The 20,834-nt window shown below is 40.7% G+C and overlaps 1 protein-coding gene across 1 annotated transcript in view; it reads left to right on the forward strand.

Moving 5' to 3' along the window:
* Positions 1-6,690: 6,690 nt before the first annotated feature.
* insrb (insulin receptor b) overlaps positions 6,691-20,834 on the forward strand; it is a 68,490-nt gene continuing 54,346 nt past the window's right edge. Inside the window, exon 1 of the mRNA XM_026343071.1 lies at positions 6,691-6,784. Within this exon, the coding sequence (XP_026198856.1) occupies positions 6,691-6,784 (94 nt within the window). The remainder of the gene's footprint in view (positions 6,785-20,834) is intronic.

Here is a 20,834-nt window from a genome sequence, read left to right on the forward strand (position 1 = left end):
AAGGCTCTCTGGGATGGGTATGTGACAAAGGGTTAAGTGACTTACACACAGACCAGGGGGTGAATACACACAATGCACAAGATGGAGCGGGGCATAACAAGGGCGGAGGCTGGGTTTACTGAAGAGTCACATGTGGTTCAGGACACTGTGACAGAGATCAAGCTGTCTTAAAGAGGAAATACATCCTTATAAAATAAACTGCTCTTTAACATTTCAGTCATTTAGAGTCAGTAACAATATCTCAGGGAAAAAAGACTTTAGACCAAGGGGTGTAGGGGGTTCAAACACAGTGTGCAACTACAGTGTGCTTTAAATATCTTTAGATATGTGCATACATGACTCATGTCTGCCACACAGCAATAATCTATGGACACATACAGCATCTTTTCAAAAGGATCTACAGTATAATGCTTATTTAACCATTTTATATGTGGCACAATGCAACCTTACAATTGTATTAGCTATTGATTAGTTGACCCAACAACTTGAAAGGCAGCCTTTATCACCATGGATTATCAACATAGGTTGTGTGGTCTGTGTGTGAGATTTACCAGGTCATTGAATACATCAGAGGGCACATGATCGCAGTGCTGGGAAGTGTTACTTCCAAAAGCTTTACTCCTCCTTATCAGTGGCTTAGTATGACATCTCCTGTCATAGTCAACAGCACAGTCAACGTAACATACATAGAAAATATAATATGTGCTCTGATTTCAAAAAGTCATAAATAAGTCAAATGTGTAAGGTGTTGTACAACGCAAAGACAATGAAGATATTGTAAACAAAATACATAGCCTACATGCTAAAACAGTATCATAAAATAAAAACAACAGTAGAAATAATGGAACAAAGGAAGGTGCAAAGTGTGAGGGACCAGTTACAGTGTTATAAATTACAAGTAACAACTACAGGCAGCAAAAACATGTCACTGTGATGATTCAGTCATTTAACTTTTTTAAATAACAGTCAAAAACGGTGTCTGTGATGTGCCGCCCACAATGTCTGGACCTATATAGTATGAAAAACCGACTGTGTTCCACATCACTGGTTTTGTGTGTTGGACATCAGCTGGTTACGAGAGGTACAGAGGAAATTAATTGATTACATGCAAATCTCTTCTGCAGATGTACAGAAATGCTGAACTTCCTTTTGTCACAAGTTTCACCTGTGTACTGTATCAAATTTCCTCATTTATATTTTTGGTAATGTCCCTATCCCTTTGTTACACATGTGCAGAAGCTTTGTTATATAAGACAAGTCATGTGTAGTGTTAATCGTTTACTCGAACAACAGCATATATGTGATTGCATAGTGAATGAGTGATTGGGGAACAGCACGGGAATCAGAGAACGATAGAGAGCCTGTTGTTTGTGTGTTTGTCTCAGCTGCAGGTTACAGGGCCTGAAGTACAGGAACAGCAAGTGCTAAATGTGTAAATCACCAACACGGGGAGCCATTTGAAGAGGATAATCCAGGAACACTTTGTCTGTTTAAGCCTATGACCCTCTCCTCGATGGACATAGTCCATCTCACACACACACAGATGCCCTTGCATCACATGCACACACACACACACACACACACACACACACACACACACAACAGAGGCTCCTGCCTCCTGGCTCCCCAGGCACCTAATTACAAAGCCTTTGACACTAACAAAGGAAAGAGAGTCTCTCCATTCAAACATATTAATCCCTCAATTTACAGGCTGCAGTGGAGGCAACCGCAGAGAGAATGAGCTAGAGTTTGTTTTGCCTTCCTCATCTGTGTGTGTGTGTGTTTGTGTGAGTGAGAGAGAGAGAGAGAGAGAGAGAGAGAGAGAGAGAGAAACACGTGTAATATGTGCTAGGAGGTAATGTTGCAGAAGTTTATGTTGTGAGAAGAAAATGCAAATATGTGCATTTGTAATTCATGTATTCGTGTGTGTATTGATTGCCAACTGCACTACTTAATGGTCCTTCTTGCCACTGAGCTGTTGTCTATTACTTGAGTGCTTTGTGGCTGATGAAGCTGATGCCTGCCCAAGATATTATTTGGACCTGAATTCTAAAGGAACACTGGGACTTATTTGCACATAGCTGAAGCATTGTATATACATAAAGCAGATATGGGCGACAGATAAAAAGGATTGTTTTAGTAGGTTCTCTGGGCTCTGTTGAAAAAATGATGCGATTCAGTGATAGTGGTGTGCAGAGCTGCTTAACTTGCCCCTACACCGTCTCCTATAGGTGTTCACCTGGGTCTAGATCTGAAGGCAAAAATCACATGATTCATCTTATTTTCATCAGTCCAAGGGATTCAAACACATCAAACACAGTGTAACAAAGAATACGTATGAGCTGCAGGTCCCACCAGACATTATCATGCAGGAGAACAGCAGACCAGCAACAAGAACAGGCAAATCTGCACTGTTACTCTACTGTAATCGATGTCCATACTGTTCCTCCCAACAGCCAGGCAACACACTCAGTCTCCATTTAGCTTCTTCCCTTTCACAGGTTTGGAAATCTAATTCCAAACCAACTTATTTTGGGTGGAAACCCTCATAATATAGTTTGTGAATGAGAGGTGAACCGGTTCCCTGTTGGTCATAAAGGCCTACATGTGACTAATCCAGCTTCTCTGTCAGTTCAGTGTTGCACAGTTGCATTCATTTCGTCAAGCTTGGCTGCAGAGAGTGCCACAGCAATCCTTAAATATGATGCGAATGTGAATGAATTCCAGGCACTGAGGTACACAGATGTGGGGAAAGAATACAAAACTAGTAAAAGTGCACAGATTGTTGAATTGTTTATTGGTGTCAGCAGATACCCTCTACTGAGGTATTACTGGAATTGGTATCAGGAGAGAAAAGTCACTCATTGACACATTGTGTTATGTCTGGAAGCATCTAAATCCACTGTGTCTCTCCATTATATGAACAAAGTGAACATCACAGTGTCTAAACCAGAGGTACTGTGATCATCAGAACTCCAGCTTTAATGTTTATTATCTCTGTTGAGAATATATTTTGTATGAGTGAAAGCAATAATTTGACTGGAATGATATGTTGCACTTGATTCTTGTTTATTCTTTTGAGAATTTGCTGGTTCTGAGAGAACAAAAGAGACCTCTGTGACGGGAAATGCAAACATTTTGTTGTGCTGCAAGTTGAAACATACAAAGAAAGGAATAAAAATAGTTTACTTGAGAAATAGTTACTACTACTACTACTACTACTTACTACTTGCTCAGCTTTGACCTTCGACAGTTATGTTGACTACCATCTGATTGTTGTTCACATACTAGTTGCATGTCCTCCAGTCTGAATAAACTGCACAGTCCTGCGTATACTGGAAGAAGTGCATTATATGCATTTGACATAGCTCTAAACCGCCTACACTTGCCTCTCTGATTTGATTTAATCCTATTTATTCACAACTTTGTATGCCTTTGTCCCTGTTTGACATTTGCAGTAAAAGCAAATTGGCTAGAGTTATTTTTAGTGCCACCTACTGAAATGAAGCCGTAGTACAGCAGAGTGTGAGCAGAGGGCTGTAGTGCTGCACAAGTGCTTCATGTGTAGACTCATATAACAGCACTCTAGGTAGGTTAGTGGGATAAAAAGCTGCTCAATCGACTTCCTCTACTCCCACTGAAAAAGGAAAGAAGCTGGTGTTATGTATGGTGGCTAAGAGGAAGTGGGACAAGTGTGATGAGGAGAGGAGAGGAGAGGGGAGGGGAGGAGAGGAGAGGAGAGGAGAGGAGACTGCCTGTGTGTACCTCAAGTTGGCGTCAGACAGCATGGCTACCACAAAGAGATCTGTTTTGACTAGATTCCACAACTCTTAGTCCTTCGGACCTGTGACATTTAATCTCACTAAGACCTCATTTACTCTGTTCACTGGGTAACAGCATTCCTCAGATTAACAACAAGCCTGGTTCACAAGCTCATAGCAGAGTGGAGCAGTGTGTACTCATTTGAGCAAATACTCTACTGCATTCTTTGCAGGTCTACTCTCTTGCAGGTATGATGTGTACTCACTGTATGTTTCATTTATTGAACAGGTTTCATAATAAAGATATTTGCTATGCAAAACTGTGTGTACCTTCCCTAGTGAAGATGGATATTTTACTTCCTAGCTGCAGGGCCAAGATAGTATGCAATGTTTGCACTGATCTTAAACTGCCATGGTGTTTTGCACATAATCTCCAATGTCACCAAGAAAATCTGGAAAAAATGTGAAGTGATTGCAAAAGTGTGTTCTATATATATTTTACATGTGCTGGCCCAACTCTTGGTTCACCATAAACACACACTGGGAAAAGGTTTGGGAATAAAAGACATAACCTTTGCTTCACCTGGCATGAGTTAAATACTGTAACTGTCCTCTGAGTGAATATGTCACAAATATATACGCACAGAGACATCTGTTGGCAGATGACTTTGCATTTGACAAGTTAAATTGTAGTTGTTAAAGTGTAGTACAGGGAGAGAAACTGTACATATTAGTAAATCTTTAATTAAACTAATTCAGGTGAACTTAATATTCTACATGAGGTGGTGTCATGTTTGCAAAGTAGATACAAGGTGGAAAATGAATGAAAGACAAGGCACAAATCTAGTTATTAAATAGACATGTAGATACATAGATACTGTACAGGACTTGATTATGAATTTAGTAAGTGAACCAATTTAAAGCAATCAATGAATCAGTAGCTACAGGTATTTAGACAGAATCAGCTGTATAGTTCAAGTATGCTAACATACAAAAGGATCGGTTCAGTAATTCCCAAGGACAACAAAAACAAAAACATATGTTTGATGCATTAAACAACAAAAACGGGTTACTGTCTGTATTCATGAATAAGAACTGAAAGATTTGCAGAAATTTCCACCATGGGAAATTTTAATTAGACAGTTTAGCAGCTGATTTTTCATGTTTCTCTGAGAGGCAAAGCTTCAACATGCAAAAACATGCAAAAAAACAAAATGGTCAAAGAGAAACAAATCAAGCAAAAGCAGATTATCAAAAATGAACAAAAGGGAAATGAAGAATTAAACTGACAGCACACAAAATAACCAAAAACAAACAAAATAACGATTTAAAAAGACACAAAACAGACACAACGGAATGACCAAACAACAGAAAATAAACAAAAAAAGAAAACACTCCCTTACTGTGGGGGTGCAACACAAGAGGGGTGGGGGGCCTTCTACCTGTCCATGCCCAGGAGCCCACTTTCTCATAATCCGTCCATGGATTTCAGAAAACTCGATGTCTCGTCTACTTTTTCTCCACACATCCTATTTAGCTGTGTTTCTGTTTGCATGTGCAGCTCCGTGACAAAGAGCCGACACCGCGCTCAGACGGTCCGGATCCAGTCGCTCCGCTCCGGGTTTTCCCTCAGACCACGTGTGGCCCAGCTGAGGTGACTGGCAGGACTTGTTTACTGGTGGAGAGAGTCGCAGAAAGGGAGACGGAACGAGGGGGAACCTGAGGGAGAGCAGTCGGTGAACGGAACGGGAATCCAAGTTTTCACACTTGACCCATCTTTATTAGTCCTTTTATGTTTGTTTACCTCATCCTTTTTTTTTTCCGCCTACCGGGCTCGGGATACTCACTTTGTGTGGGTTTTGTTGAATCCTTAAACTCCGTCGCCGACACTGAAACCTCGTTTGTTTTGGATTAGCTAGCTAACGTTAGCTGTTTCCCCCGTCAGCTAACGTTCATCTGAGAAAAAGAAACGGGCGGCGTGGTGCGGACTTTTCTCACTTCACGGCAGCGTGCAGCCTCCACGGAGACGCTTTTTTCTGGCCGTTTTCCTCCCACACTGGACGGGGAAGAAGTAACGTCGCCTCTCGAGTTCCCCTCGTTTGTTGGTCTTTCTCCCGGTTTTGCCGTTTCATGGCTCTTCGCTCGGCGGCGGCGTGCTGGTGGTCAGCTGGGGTGAAGGAGTTCAGAGGAAGGTCGTAGTGGGGAAAGCCGTGTCGGTGCACGTTTTTCCTGCACGTAGCTGCTTCGGAAGAGTTTCCTGGGATGTTCTCCCATCTGTCTTAAAAAAAAAAAACCCGACGAGCTTCTGACCAGATACGAGGAAACGGGGGTGAAATTGAGACCCGTGGACTTCAAAAGGCTGAGCGCAAACCCTGTCAACCCGGGGCTTGGTTCTGTGTTGGACTAGATCCACAACTCCGGTCCATGTCCGCTGGAGGAACACAGGAGGGCAATCTCGTTTTTTAACGCTGAGACTAAGAAACACGGTTGTTATAAATTGTTTTTGAAGTGGGTCTTCCCTCACTGGAGCGGTGCATTACATGGAAATGAGCCCAGGGCCAGTGGATCTCCATCGGGGACCTCTAAACTAGCCCTCTGCAGCGGAAAATTAATAACAACACTATTATTTCTCTCTTGATTCGCTGAAGCACCAGAATTAAACAGATGAACGTGGACTCTCGCCTTCACTTATGGAAAATGAAGATTTTTACTCGCACATGTGTTGCCAGAACCCAAGATCACGTTATTTAGTGGTCTGTCTAAGGCTTACGGGTGGCAGCCTGGCTTTATTGGACCTTAAGTTTGAAGAATTTCTTTATTACTTTTCAGTTTCCAGCGCCTTTTGAGATACAACTATCTCCCTAGAGTTATTTTTTATTTTTTATTGGAGGAGCTTCAAGAGGAGAGCACAACTTATCCTCAAGTCAAAATGAGGCGGTGGACGCTAAAGCTGCGAGCACAAATTGTGTTTTTTATCATTTGCACCTGCGTTATCTGCCAGTGTGGACTAATAAACGGAGAAAGTAAGTATTTCTTTGGCTTTTTATTGTCTATTTATAAGTTACCAAGCTGTGTCGTTGTTATTCATTCATCATGCATTTCAACAAACGCAAAACTTATGATTCACACATGCAAAATGTACGATTTTCTTATTTATTTGCTTTAAAGAAATGCACTAATTCGTTAGAGATGAGCTGTCAATTTTGTGTTTGTGTAAGGTTATCCTCCTACAGAGCTGCAGTAAACTATCATAAAGTACAGTAGAGATTACAAAGGTGTTTATATAAACATTGTTTACTACAATAGTAATATCAAATCATATAAAACTAATGTTCGTGGTGTCCAACCATTTATTCATAGAGTGAGGATAATGGAGCTAAAATATGTGATTATTTGAGTTCATAATAATAAAAAAACACTATTAAGATGGTAATTTTAGTCACGAGACTGTCGCGTTGATTTTGGCGCATGCGTAAAGTTTCACGGAGGTCTAATTAAGGGAGTAGTAATTTCAGAGGCTGCGGATCCGTTGCTATTGCGTGATATTGTCCCGCACACTTACTGGGGACGAGGTGTCTTTTAAACGTCCACATTATAGCGGCCCATGGTGGATGCACCAGCCCCAGGGCCAGATTAGTCCCTGTAACTAGACGAGGGTGGTCTGCTGCAGCGAGTCTAAACTGGGAGTAGCAGGATTGGTCCTGTGAGCGCAGCTAGGCCTCTCATGGCGACACACACACACACACACACACACACACACACACACACACACACACACACACACACACACGGCGCTGCTGCAGCCTCAACGTAAACAAATTAGCCGCCGACGCTAAGAAGTCTCTTTATAGGTGGGGGATTAGCCCACGTTGCGCTTCAGCCGCAGGTCGGACTGAAGCGCGGGCGTCCTCCTCTGTTCTGCTCTGTTGTTGTTTTTTTAATCAATGAATTATGTTTGGGATTATAATAACAGTATGTAATCTAAACACCATCAGACACACAGAGAGAGAGCTGAAAATAATGATCCCGCTGTAAATTGCCTAATGACCTTGTATTAATAATATCAGTGGGGTGATAATTTACAATTGGAAATGTTGTTTTCAATTGGTGCGATTATTATTGATGGCTGCTGCATTTTTACCAGGAATATAGTGGAGGAAAATCCTCTGAAGTAATTTACCCACCCTGTTGTAGGAAAGTCATTAACATCTCCATGAGATACATTTGATGTTAAGCCTGTAATAAAAAAAAAAAAAAAGAGAAATAAATTAATGTCCCAGACGTAAAGTAAAGCTAATTTTACAGGTAAATATTTAATCTATTATTGTACTGTTTTTACATGTGGGATGAACAGAAAAATGGACCGTGTTATGTTAATGAAGCAGATAAGACACTGGTCTGTGTGGTAGTTTACTACTGTAGTATTATGTCAGATTGAATGAATGAATGTCTCAATGATAAACATACACAAACACGTGCAAAATGGCTGTAAGCAAAACGCAGTGACTGAAATGTATTAGTGAACATTTAACGTGTTTATCAGTGGTTTAACCTTTGGCCTACATTTGCCCTTTTGAGACTTGTGTTCACTGCTATAGATGATGTGTTGCACAAGTCCACAGGGCATCTTAGCAGATCGACCACTTCAGGGAATTAGGCAACAAATCACCTTAATAAATCAATTTACTTATTTTGTTAATATTGTGGCTCTTCAGACTGTAAATCGTACAGTTGTCGGGTTCAGAGTAAAAGCTTCTGGCTTCTTCACGGAGATCATAAATGCAGACAAAACAGAGGCCCACAAAAGGGGTCTTTTGAGACAGGGCTACTGTACCCCTCCTTCGTCTTCTTCTGTCTTTCTCAGTCTGTCTCTCTGTGTGATGGAGTGGGGTACATGTCATTGGCTGTTTCTGGTTCCTGATTTACTCAGTTCTATGGGAAGTGACCATATTTGGCACTCTTGAGATGTTTACGCCTTGGGGTGGAGTGGGGGGGGGTCAACAACCAAAATACTTAGAATACCGTATTCTGAATCCACATGCTGCCTGACATCAACGTCTCAGTCATGGGAACAGGGAAGTAGTATTGATGTAAAAACCATGCTGCAGCTATGATCTGCTGACTGCACTCTGGAGAATGTAATAATGCAGTTTTTACAGGCTGTTGCTAGTGGATTTTGATTGGGCTGTTTGTTGTAGTTATCAGCAAACTGTTTTCTGAAGTAACCGCTGAGCTGTCTCCTGCTATAATTCGTGAAAAACAAGTTGTGCAACTGGGGGCCATGCCCCCTTCTTGTTCCTCTCAGGCTTGTAAGCACAGCTCTGTTGCAAGGGGTAGTGTGTATGTATAGTATGGAAAACAACTGAATACATCCCTATTAGTACAAATAAAATGTTTAAATAATTACAAATCCTGTCCATTTATTACATTTGTTCTTAGCTAAAGCCCAAGAATTATGAAGCCAATTAATTAAACAAAAACAAACATTTAACTAATGTATCTATAATGAGATATCCATCCGTCTTTCTGTGATGATACTATTCTTGACTAAATTTGTGGAGACATGTTTTACCAGTCTTCAAAGAGGATTTTTCAGCTGCTATTTGCTGGAGGGGGTTTTGCTTCTCTACCTTCAGTTTTGAAATGCTTCAAAGGTTTTTTGTTGCATTGAAATCAGGAGATGAACCAGGCCAGGTCATAGTTGTTACTTTTTTCTTCTTTCGAAACTCATGCAGTATGTTGCATGCCTTACATCTTTTCATTCAGTATTTAGAAATCACATCCTGCTTTCATAGTACCCTGTTAAGTAACATGTTTTAAAAAATTTGAGTGAGTAGAGATGCCCTCCATTTGTTTGTCTGTAGTCCATTTGAATACTCAGGCTCTCTTCACTGAAGTGCATGGGGGCATTTACTGGCAATACTGTGCATGTTGTGTGGGTGTGTGGTGTGGACATGTTTCTGTGTGCACCCCAGCCACTCTGCTGTTTGCAGGATCTCATCACTCAGCTCATGACCTGCACACTTCCGGGCAATGTATGTTGTCTCTCTATCTCTGTGTAAATGCTTGTAGGAGGTGGTCAAGCATGTGAACAGTGTGTGTTAAAACGGCAGGCTTAAAAGTGGTTAGCACTGACTCCTATACCATGAGTGGACTCTTGTTCTGCCAGACATCTTATTTATAAAAAGGACAAACTGCATGATGTGTTTTGTAACAAAATTAATTGATTATTAATTACAATAATATGATATAATACTTGTAATGAAAGTAATGTATAAAAACAATGAATAAGGTATATGCAAACAAACATATTTTTTAGTAAGCTAATAACAAGTAAGTTTTGGAAATAAAGCATTAGAAAGGAAGCAATTCTTCCTCTCCAACCTATTTGTCTCTCTATTTTGCTACTTTCTGCTTAGTGCTTCATCTCTTTATCTACATCTTCATTGTTTATGGGATTTCAGCATGTGCAGGGATCAGGAGCTTGCTAGCCTGTAAGTCAACCACAGTGACATCTCAGCAACTAAGAATACCTAAAAACCTTAGTGCAAGAGCAGTAGACAAGATGCAAGTTCATGGACCAAGGTGACCTCTTCAAATACTTGGTTTTGTTGTTTTCTCAGTCATAAGATATTCATACATCGATATAATTGACTTTAAATTTAGATTTCCCTATTTATGGCTTATAAACTTTTATGATTACTTTGACAAGTAGAAAAAACATGGATATTATAGATAGGTGTAAATATAATGTTGAATTATTGTGATCGATGTTGTATTTTTGTTCACCATTGGAAATACGCTGAAATACACATTCAAAATGAGTCCAAAGTAATTTCCTATTGCAGAGTTGATTGTGTTGTCTGTTGCATGTTTGCTTTAACAAAAGCCATTTATCTGCTGTATAAAATAGTTATTATTGTTATCTAAGTTGTACTGTGTATTTAATGGACTACGTGGAATGCAGCCCTACAGCTTTCTAGTGCATGTTTACAGAGCCAGCAGACAATGGGGATCATGAACTGAGGCTCCACCAGTAGAGTGTGTGCCAGGAAGGCAATATGTACTGCTAAAGGAAATTAACTGTTGGGGTGCTTTTCTTAAGTACTTCCTCTTCTGCTCTTATCTTTTCACGTATCTTTTCATAACGTTCCAGTTCATTTTTTTTTTCAATTGCTTTGTACTGTGTGTGTGTTGTGTGTTGTGTTTTGAGGCATACTTTCCAACAGTAACTAAGGAGGATGAAAGAAAGCTACCTAACCTTCCCAATTTGATTGTCAGACAAGCAAATGAATTCCTGTACTTCTTATGCAAACTGGTCACCTTTTAGCTTATAAAAAGGGATGGTTCTACTTATCCACATCATGTGTGAGTAGGCACACATTCACATTTTCAGTGGTGACATTCACCATTTGTAACTGTATCAGTGCAAACATACAATCAGCTTTCTGAAGACTCCTACCTGTTTCAACAGCTTTTACAGACTTGAGCTACTGCTTACAATATGATTAACAATATGCAGATGTAACAAGTTTTCTGTCTGATATGCACTGCTTGACACTTGAACACAGTAGTCAAAAGAGTTCATCCTGACCCAACACATTATCATGTCAGGTTGAAAATTAAATGAGCAAGTGGAATTTACCTTGTATTGTCTTGTAATACATAAGGCTGCACTACTACTTGGTTCCCTAGTCATTGACTCCCATTCCTAGATGGAGAACTGTTTATGTAAACCTCTGGTCACTGCACACTAATGTGGCTGATTTGGGAGGGAATTGATGGGGTGTAGCGTGCACACACACACACACACACACACACACACACACACAGAGCGCCGTTACGCCATGCTGCAACAATCTGATTTGAAAGTCCTTGTTGCTGTTTAGATGTGCCCTATTTTAACTGCTGGTGACTTCACAGTGTAAAATCCGTGTTGAGCCAGCCCTGTAATGTTGAGGGATCAGTAAAGGAACTTTTTGCAGGCAGGACTAGACACTGTCTGAGGCCATGTTCATGTCCTAATGTGAATAGAGTAAAAAAAATCCACCTCTGACCAACAAATATACTTCATATATTCATTTCTTTGATGAAGATGCGCAAAGTTGATAATGTTGAAAGTGACTATTTTGGTTTGATTGTAGTTAAATTGCTGATGTACATTAGATAACGTTGTGTGATCTTGGCTCTATCTACACATCCAAAGTGAACTCCCTGCACAGTCTGTTGTTCACCCCTGTTGTAAACAACAGTTCAAAAACAGTGAAAATCTGTTTGTAGAAATTACGCAAAGCTTCTGGCTGAAGTACAGTACAAGATATATAATATTTCTATTGTTTTGACATTTCACAGGACGGCAGACTTTATTTAAGCAACTTTCTAGACAGACAAGCAGTGTATCCAGATTTATCTATGTTCTTGGAGCCCAGAGAGAGTGGTGCTGAATTGTTTGTATGGAACTCAGCATGAGGATTTGTATCTGTGCTCCCTGGTGGTTATAGTTACAAAACCATCTCAAAATTTGAAGGTCACATTTTCAGCATTTAACACGTCCATCTCCGATCCTTCAGCTCTTTCAGGGAAAATGTGAAGAAACCATATTGTAATGTAATTTTGTTTTGTACTAATAGTGCAGAAACTCACTATTCATTTTTGCATAGGAAAGCTTGGTATTTGTACACATGTAACCAGGTGTACAAGTGTTTGTTGGACAGAAATGTTAAGTTCTCAAATTTATTCTGAGGACAAATGACTGAGAAGTGGCCCTTTGCCTCAGCGAGTCTCTTAAGGGCAACTATTAAATCAGACACTTGTTTAATACATTGAAGGTATGTAATGTTTATGTCAACGTCCTTGATGCTACTGTGGTTACAATTACTGTTTTATTACTTTCACTTTTTCATGTTGTTCAGTCAAATGCCACAAATAACAGCTCTTCATCTCATTGGCCTCCATGTCTCTGACCAAGCAGTTGTTTCAGGTGCAGCAAAATCTGGTTGGTGGCCAAAACCAGCTGAAGCTGTAGAAATTTTTTTGGCACCCCAACCCACCTTTTGTATGATTTCTTTTCACTCTTTTTCCTAGATATCCCTCTCTCCTTCCATATTAATCTATTGCTCCTCCCATCCTAAGATTGTTTTTACATTCAGGGGTAAGAGGGATACACACAACCTGCTGTGTATGCCCATCCATTTGATGTCCCTGTGCCTCTCTTGTTTTTTGTTTTGCTTCCCTCTTTATTAGGCCTGTTTGCTAATGAGCAATGCTCAACATTTACACCTGCACATCATGAACAACAGCACTAAGTCACATGGAGCTCTCTGGTTATGTTGTGTCTGCTGCGCTGTGTGTATCTGTGTGTCCTTTTATGAGCACTTATGCTCTGTTCAGTGATGGTGTGTATCAGATGAGAGGGGGGGCTCTGTTTTTGTCCTGATGAACAAGCCTGAGATGGGTTACTATGGTGACAGCACTAGCTGTGCTGGTAGTAGGCCACAGTGCTCCCCCCCACCTCTCCTGTCTAAATACACTTCCAAACTCACTGTATTTAACTCATGTTTCTCTCATTTATGCAATTTTCAGCTCTGATGATAAAAAGTAGGATTTTGGCATAATTGTGTTATCAATAGTTGGTAGCATTGAGCTTGGTGATGTTACGAAACCGGATGGGCAAGAATCTGGCCGTGGCTTACAAAACCATTGGCTGAGCTGGCCTAGCAGTAAATTTAATCTTTTAAATTTAGAATATATGCTCATATGTTTTTATTAGGACTTTTTATTACCTGTTAACCTTTTTTTATTAACTGGTTTGTGTCTGCTTTTCAGAAGTGAGGGTAATTTTATCTGTTGAACAGTAGTATTTATTTCATCTTATGTGTAACAAACCCACTAATACCTAGCTATGTCTGCCCCAGAATACATCTGTTAAACCAATTTTTTGTTAAATCTGGAAAACATTTACAAGTGAGTCCTATAATACTTGTACTGACCAACATTTGAACTGGTCAGCTAACAAAGTGGAGCGAAAATTACATGCACATACAAAATACATCTACAGCAGAACCCTTATTCCTTAAAAAAATGAATTTTTTTAACAACAACAAAAAAAAAAAAACTCACATATTAGAAAAATCATTAGCAAAGACCAAATTCTTGGAGCTGGTCTGCAATAATAATCCTCAGACAAGTAAATTAGAAACTGTAGCCAAATTGTAGAAAACTGAATTGAACAGAACAAAGAGAGGAAAGTCAAGTGGGATCAAGCTGAAAAATAGGAGCTCTTTAGCCGTAAAAATAAGGATTCATGTTGCACTCTTTTGTAAACTTTAAATGTTTTATGGTTAATACAGTAATTAAATAATGTCCTTTGTATGTGTATATTCTAGGGAACAAAATAATAATTTGAGTAGAGACTTAAGCATTAGCTGTGGCAAAATATTAACCTCTGAAGTATTCAGGCCACAACTTTTTTTTTTTGGTCACTGGATAGTTGTTGACGCCTTTACTTGGTCTGCGTGTGTGGGTATCACATGCTGTTTGCTCCTGTAACAATGTTTAACTTGTCATTAGATCTCGTGAAGAAATGGAAGAAAACAGACATAGGACAGAGTGGAGTGAAGAGTGTCCCAGTGTGGCAGAGTTGATACACTAAACACCAGAGGGACTGATGCCAAGATGGAGTGAAGAGGAACAGGGAGATGAAGAGCTTGCACCTAGTTTATGAGACTGCATTAAGCATTTCTAATTCACTCACTGTTAATGAGGACCCATATTGAATCATGTCTTGCTGTTAAATGACAGCATAATGAATGCAAGTCATTTTATAATACCGCAGAGGCCAAAGACCCTCTTCTCCATGGACCGTCTGTCAGAGGCTTTATTGATAACATGTTCAGAATAATCCTTGTGTCTAATAACAATAAGTTTTAAAGGAAAGTGGTGTTAAAAGACAGAGTAATGAAAACAGATTTCTGCAGACATTCATAATGCTTTTATGCTTTGGTAAATGGAGGTGGGTACTGTTGCTGTTGGTACAGGCCTGAGCCCTGGAAAAGGTAGAGGGATGGAGAGATGTGGAAAGAAGAAAGCAGAGAGACAGGATGTGTGTGTGTTGTGTGTTTGTGTAAATGTGAGGTTTTCTTGCAGCAGCCAGTGAGAGCTGGTGGCCTAACTACGCTGACAAACGGGCCATTAAACAGAGCTGGCCCCTCTGCTCTCCATCCCTCCAGCCTCCTCTCTGCTTCTCGCTCTTTTCCATCTTGGTTTGTCCACTCTCCTAATGTCAGATTCCTCCCGTCACTCACTTGCTTTCTCATCTCTCCTTGCATGTCAGCTTCCCTGATTCTTCTTTATTGTCAAGACTCTCTTACATGGATATTATATTGAATATATGTATATATGTGTGTGTGTGTTTGTGTGTGTATATATACCCACACACAAACAATTTAACTCTCATTTTAAGGCAGCTAGAAACAAATTGTTTTTCTTCATTTGCATGAAATTTTGGATTCAGCTGTAACGCGGAGTTGGCAGCCCTGCAGCAATCCAGTCACATCAATAGGATTTACCATGCTTGGGATGAGCTCTCTTGTCCATTCACCACATGGGGAATACCTCTACTAAACCCCTAAACCATTACAGCTGGATGCTAAAACTACAGAATGTCACAAGAGTTAGCTTAATGAGCTATGGTGTGGGCAGCTATGCCATTGCAACTTTTCTTTGGTTTAGCCTTGTTCCTGCAAAACCAAATAACAAACTGCAGCACTACAATAATCCAGTTTGAATTGGAAAATGTAGCTTCACAGCCACTATTCAGATCTAGAGTTATTAAGCAGGAAGACTTGTAAGAAGAAAGATAGAAGCAATACAGGATAGAAGAAGCTGATTTGACAAAGGCATTAGGCAGGCGTAGCTCGTCAAGCCTCGTGTGTATCTCTGGTTTTTGGGTCAGAAAGTTGGTGGGGCTGGGCCCTGCAGCTGCTGCCATGTGGCTACAAGTCAAGCAGGGGAACCGTGCCCCAACTGCCTCCCTCCCAGGTCGAGGCTCACCACACCAAGACGCTGCACAGTGCTCCACTCGCTAACGTGGGAAGATGAAAAGGAACATCAGATGTTTTTTGTATTACTCACTCTGTGTGAGTATAGCATTGTGTGTGTGTGTGTGTGTGTGTGTGTGTGTCATCGTCTATCAGCGTTGCACTGTGTCTTCAGCACACCCAAGCCTGCCGCTCACTAAGTGCTCTTATTTTCTAATCCTCTGTTCCTAAATGTCAGTACTATGCATTTCTGAGTACAGCATTCCTAACATAGCCAGGAATGCTGCTTCCACCAACATGCTTTTTATTTGTTTGGAGCAACACCTGGTTTAGCTGTTCTGTGAGGCGTGGACAGAATTTTTCAGATTTTCTTTTTGGTTCATGTGTTGCCAGCTGTCCAGCTACTTCACTTGAACAGTCCAATGTCCTAGACAGGAGCCATGTTGATAGTATTTTTATCAGTCATGTAATCGATTGCAAAAAGCTGAATGAATTTGTGATTGTGTGCGTTTGTTAAAATCATAGAACAAACATAACACTAAATTTTTGTCATACCAAAGAAGCCAGGGAGAAAGAGACGGAAACGGAATGAGGAAAAAAAAAATCTTAGATACAAAGACAACAACCATCTTATCTACTATTTATATATCTCTTGTATTTTTTGTTTGCTTGTTTTTGTTACTCTGTTATCGTATTATCTCAAGGGCACATCAAAAAGGCAGGGGTGTTGTCATAGCTCCCATAGCTCCGTCCAACCTTTCCTCTGTTTCACAGTTGTAGCACAGATAGCAACATTTGCATTTTTCTTCTTTCACTTTGTCATGTGTATGGTTGAGTGTAGAAGAGCACTCTGTTGATCAGTGTCACCCAACACATTGTGGACCTTGAAAAACACACAGTTACACACAGTTGTGAGACGTCCCAGATGAGGCAATAGTTGTCGTCCACTGATCCACTAAATAAGATGAAATGAACAGTTATTGCAGTCATTTCCCATCTTTGGTACAGATGCCCCACATCTGTCAGGTTGGGCTTATGTTGGGTTTTTAATTGGGCTTATATTTTGTAGTTTGACCTTGACATAATATATAGTGTAAGATAGATGTAAGAGATGTTTCACTTTCAGACCACATATGGTAAATAGTTGATATTTGGAACATGGTTTGATGGACAGTAACATCACACGAACCTCAGTATTCGGATGATATCATTGTCACTCTTAGGAGATATCCAACAGGACAGATCCACAAACATTATGTTCCTGTTTCTCCTGGCCTCTTTTCTTCCACTTTGCTTTCAACACCTCTCTTTTCCTGTCGTCCCTCTTGGCAGCCTTGAGTCCAAGGTCGAACCAAGCTTATTGGAAGTAGAAAACAGTGAGTCATTGTTTTTAAAAACAAGTGACAGTGACCTGGCACTCTGCCTTCTCCCCTCACTTCTTTTTCTCTTCCTCATTTTTTCTCTGTGTTTATATTTTGTTTCTTTGTCTCTCTCTGTCTGTACCTATCCTTTCTTTCTCCTCCAGCCCCTCCCCGTGCCTCCTCTCCTCTTTGCCAGTGCTGGAAGGTAGAGAGGAGGAGGCGAGCCAAAGTCACCAGTGTGATCTGATTTAGGCCTCTCTCTTCTCTTGGCCAGCCATCTGACAGTGCAGGGCCTGCGTGTTGCTCTTTTCTACCCGCTCCAATCTGCCATAGGCTGGCCCTGTGCCACAGCTGTAACAGGACCCAGTGTTGTATATAAATAGGCTAGGCCAGCCTTCCTTGCCATGCTCCTCAATGGGAGGCTGAGGCAATGGAGGGACAGGTGCTTCAACCCACACACTCCCTTTCTGCGCTCCGTCTCCTTTCCCAAGTGCCCCCCACCCGCACCATGAACCTTTATCTGATTTCTTCAAATATGGAAGTACAAGTCATGATGCACATGTTAGCTGTGCTTGCTGGTTATCACGTTTTACTCTTTCTTTTAAAAAGAGGTTCTGAAAAATATTTCCTGTGTGATTTAATTTAATGGCACACTGATCCTATTTCCACTGTTGAGACTGCTCCCTTCTCTGTCTTTCCCTGGCTCACGTAGTGTTATTTTGGTCCTCAACTCTCTTTGTTTTGGAGGTACAAGTTGGTACATGTTAATCAAAATGCCTCTCATGCAATTTGTCAGCATCATTTTTCACTGTAGAAGCCACAGCTTGGCAGTGGGCGCACAAGGAGCTGGCTTTACTTCTCAGGACTTTCCACAGCTATATTAACAAACAAATGCATTTTTCCACTGGCAGTTCACTTGGCATCACAGCTGCATACTATCTGCAATGGGGTTTGTTCAGCAACTGAGCTGTTGACAAATCTATAATCAGCCGATCACCTCATCAGGAGGAACATGCACCTTAGCTGACAGAGAGGAGAAACTTTTCACAATCCAGCTACAATCTGGTTTCATGCTAGACGGGTCTGATTTCATGCTAAGCTAACATTCGGCTCCACTCAGCTACAGGCAGAGGCAGACTGGTGTACGGGCCACAGAGGGCCCCACTCTCACCTTCTAAAACTGCCACTGCGATCCACTTTCTCACTGCCACCCAGCCCGCTACTGTTAGTCGATGCATATTAAGTTCTCTGTGGGGAGCACAACTCTAAAAATAAGAGAAGAATCTGTATGAAATGGTAGCTGCACTATAACGGAGGCTGCAGCTGTGGGAGCTCACTGAATAGTGGAGATGTCAGTTTCTGTCAGAGATAGACGTTTCCTTGCTATGGCCTCAATTATACTGACTGTTCCCAAGTCATTTCTGAGCTGGAATTATAGTAAGGTTATTCTGTTAATGATATTTGTTGCATATCATATCCTCTTTCCCCAGCTTATGTTTCCTGCCTCTTCACTGCTAACTATCAAATAAATGGTAAAATGCCCCAAAAATAAACATAAAAAAATAAAAAATCTGTAAGTAATAGTAGTAAGTAATTCATGAGTGTGAACTAGAAGAAGCATGCTTGCCAATATTCCTGTGATGTAAACTATATCTGCTAGAAAAATCGGAGGAGTGTCCTCTTCACACTGTAGGGCGCACACACACACACACACACACACACACACACACACACACACACACACACACACACACACACACACTACATAAACCACAGCACACAGCCTTGATTTTCTGTGAAGTAAAATCAAAATCAAGATTGCTGATATTTAGCTTTTTAACACTGTTGCATAGCGCTGTAAGATGGATTTTCTTTCTGGATTAAAAGTGTGGCAACTTGATGCTGTTGGAGAATAATTTTGATAAGTTTCACATTACATTCTTGCATTTTATAGAAAGCGGAATGACCAAGTTGCACACGTTAAATGCTGAGTGCTTCCGATTTTTCCATGGTGCTGATAGAGTTGCATGTCAAGAAACCCATTGTTTATTACAGCTCCAGGAGTGGTAGTGTCACTGCTGCGGATGTTTCATATTTGGGGTCTCTGCATCAGTATTGCAGTTTATACATGTGCAGTAGCCACATTTGCAATGGGCACAATTTAAGGCTCGACATTAAAATGCAAAGCTTTGTTGATGGAGTGTGTTGTTTATGCACTGGTGAGAAGGTGAAATATAATTTTTTAAGTCCAGCTGAACGTAATGAGTTAAAGCCTGTTAGATGTCAGCAGCATAGCAAAGTGGTGTGGTATACTCGGCGATAGAATGGGACAGCTCTGGAAAGTTACCACAAAGGGGAGGGCTTCATCTTCAGTTTGGATAATTTTCAGCTAAATGGCAGATAAACATTGTTAATAACACAAAGTACTTCATCAAGAGGATATGTGTGCAGGTATCCAGCTTTGCTGCATCAATTTTAAAAAGTTGAACTATATCTGACTTTTTTCCTCATGACACAATTGTTTATCCAGTATCATGAGATCCCTGACACTTAATGGCATGTTACATTATGCTCTGTTGTCTGTTTATGGGCCATGGGCCAAGGACCAGCAGAGGAACCCAGCAGGACTGGCGGTGCTGTTTGAAGCTCGCATCATGTAAAAAAATTGTGAAATATATCTTGTGTAAAATAGCATTAAGGCATTGCTTGTATGAACGACAAAATCTGCTGTGCTCACTTGAACAGTTTGGGCAATTTATTCAGTTAATGTTACTGCTTGAATGTGTGAAACCACCTCATAATTATTCAAGCAGCACACATAGTGACAAATGTCTTAACAGAATCTTTTTTTAAGTGTTTGTTATGAAGAGAACTGACATTTCTGAGGATGCAGTTGCATCTGCAAACTTAGAGCAAAAGTGTTGAAAACAATTGTTAATTTGTTGATCTCATTTCAGTAGACAGACCTGTTGTCCACCCTTTTTCCTCTGCTGTTTCTGTTTGTCTGACACTCCACTCCACTTCCCTCCCCCTCCTCTCATTCCTGCTGCCAAATTAAGTGTCAAACAGACAGAGAAGGCAGGTGGATGGCCAACATTTCTCCCATAGAGGTTCACAGTATGGTACAGTACGTTCCAGTCTGTGCTCTGTTATTCCATTCTCTGCTCTGCTCGGACACAAACCTTGCCCCCCCCCCCTTGTTATTGTAATTAAGAGCTCCTGTACAGCCAGTGAGAGCACCAAGCTGTCTGCTTATGGGTGGTCCTCAGTGGGAGGGTGGGCTATACGGGGGACACGGTTATTGTCCCTGTGTCTAACAGTTTTGTCTTCTTAATCACATGTGAAGGTCTAACTTGGAGTTAGTCTGTCACTATTATATTAGAATGATAAATATAATACTATAATAAAAGATCAGGGCATAGTGCAGTCTTCATGTCGGAGCCTTTTGTTTGACAATTTCATTTCCTTACAGAAAAGAAAAAATGAAACGCGGTACAGCAGGTGTTTCTGCTTCTGTCACATGGCCCTGTTTCTTTCTCTTTTTGTTTCATGTTCATATCACACGTCAGTTATCCTTGTTTGTGGCTAGTAGGTAGCAAGCTCCCTCCTCCTCCCCTCCTCCTTGTGAGACTGTGTGTGTGTGTGTGTGTGTGTGTGTTGCTTGTCATGTAACA

This window comes from Anabas testudineus, chromosome 4 (genome assembly GCF_900324465.2).
Source record: "Anabas testudineus chromosome 4, fAnaTes1.2, whole genome shotgun sequence".
Taxonomy (NCBI): domain Eukaryota; kingdom Metazoa; phylum Chordata; class Actinopteri; order Anabantiformes; family Anabantidae; genus Anabas; species Anabas testudineus.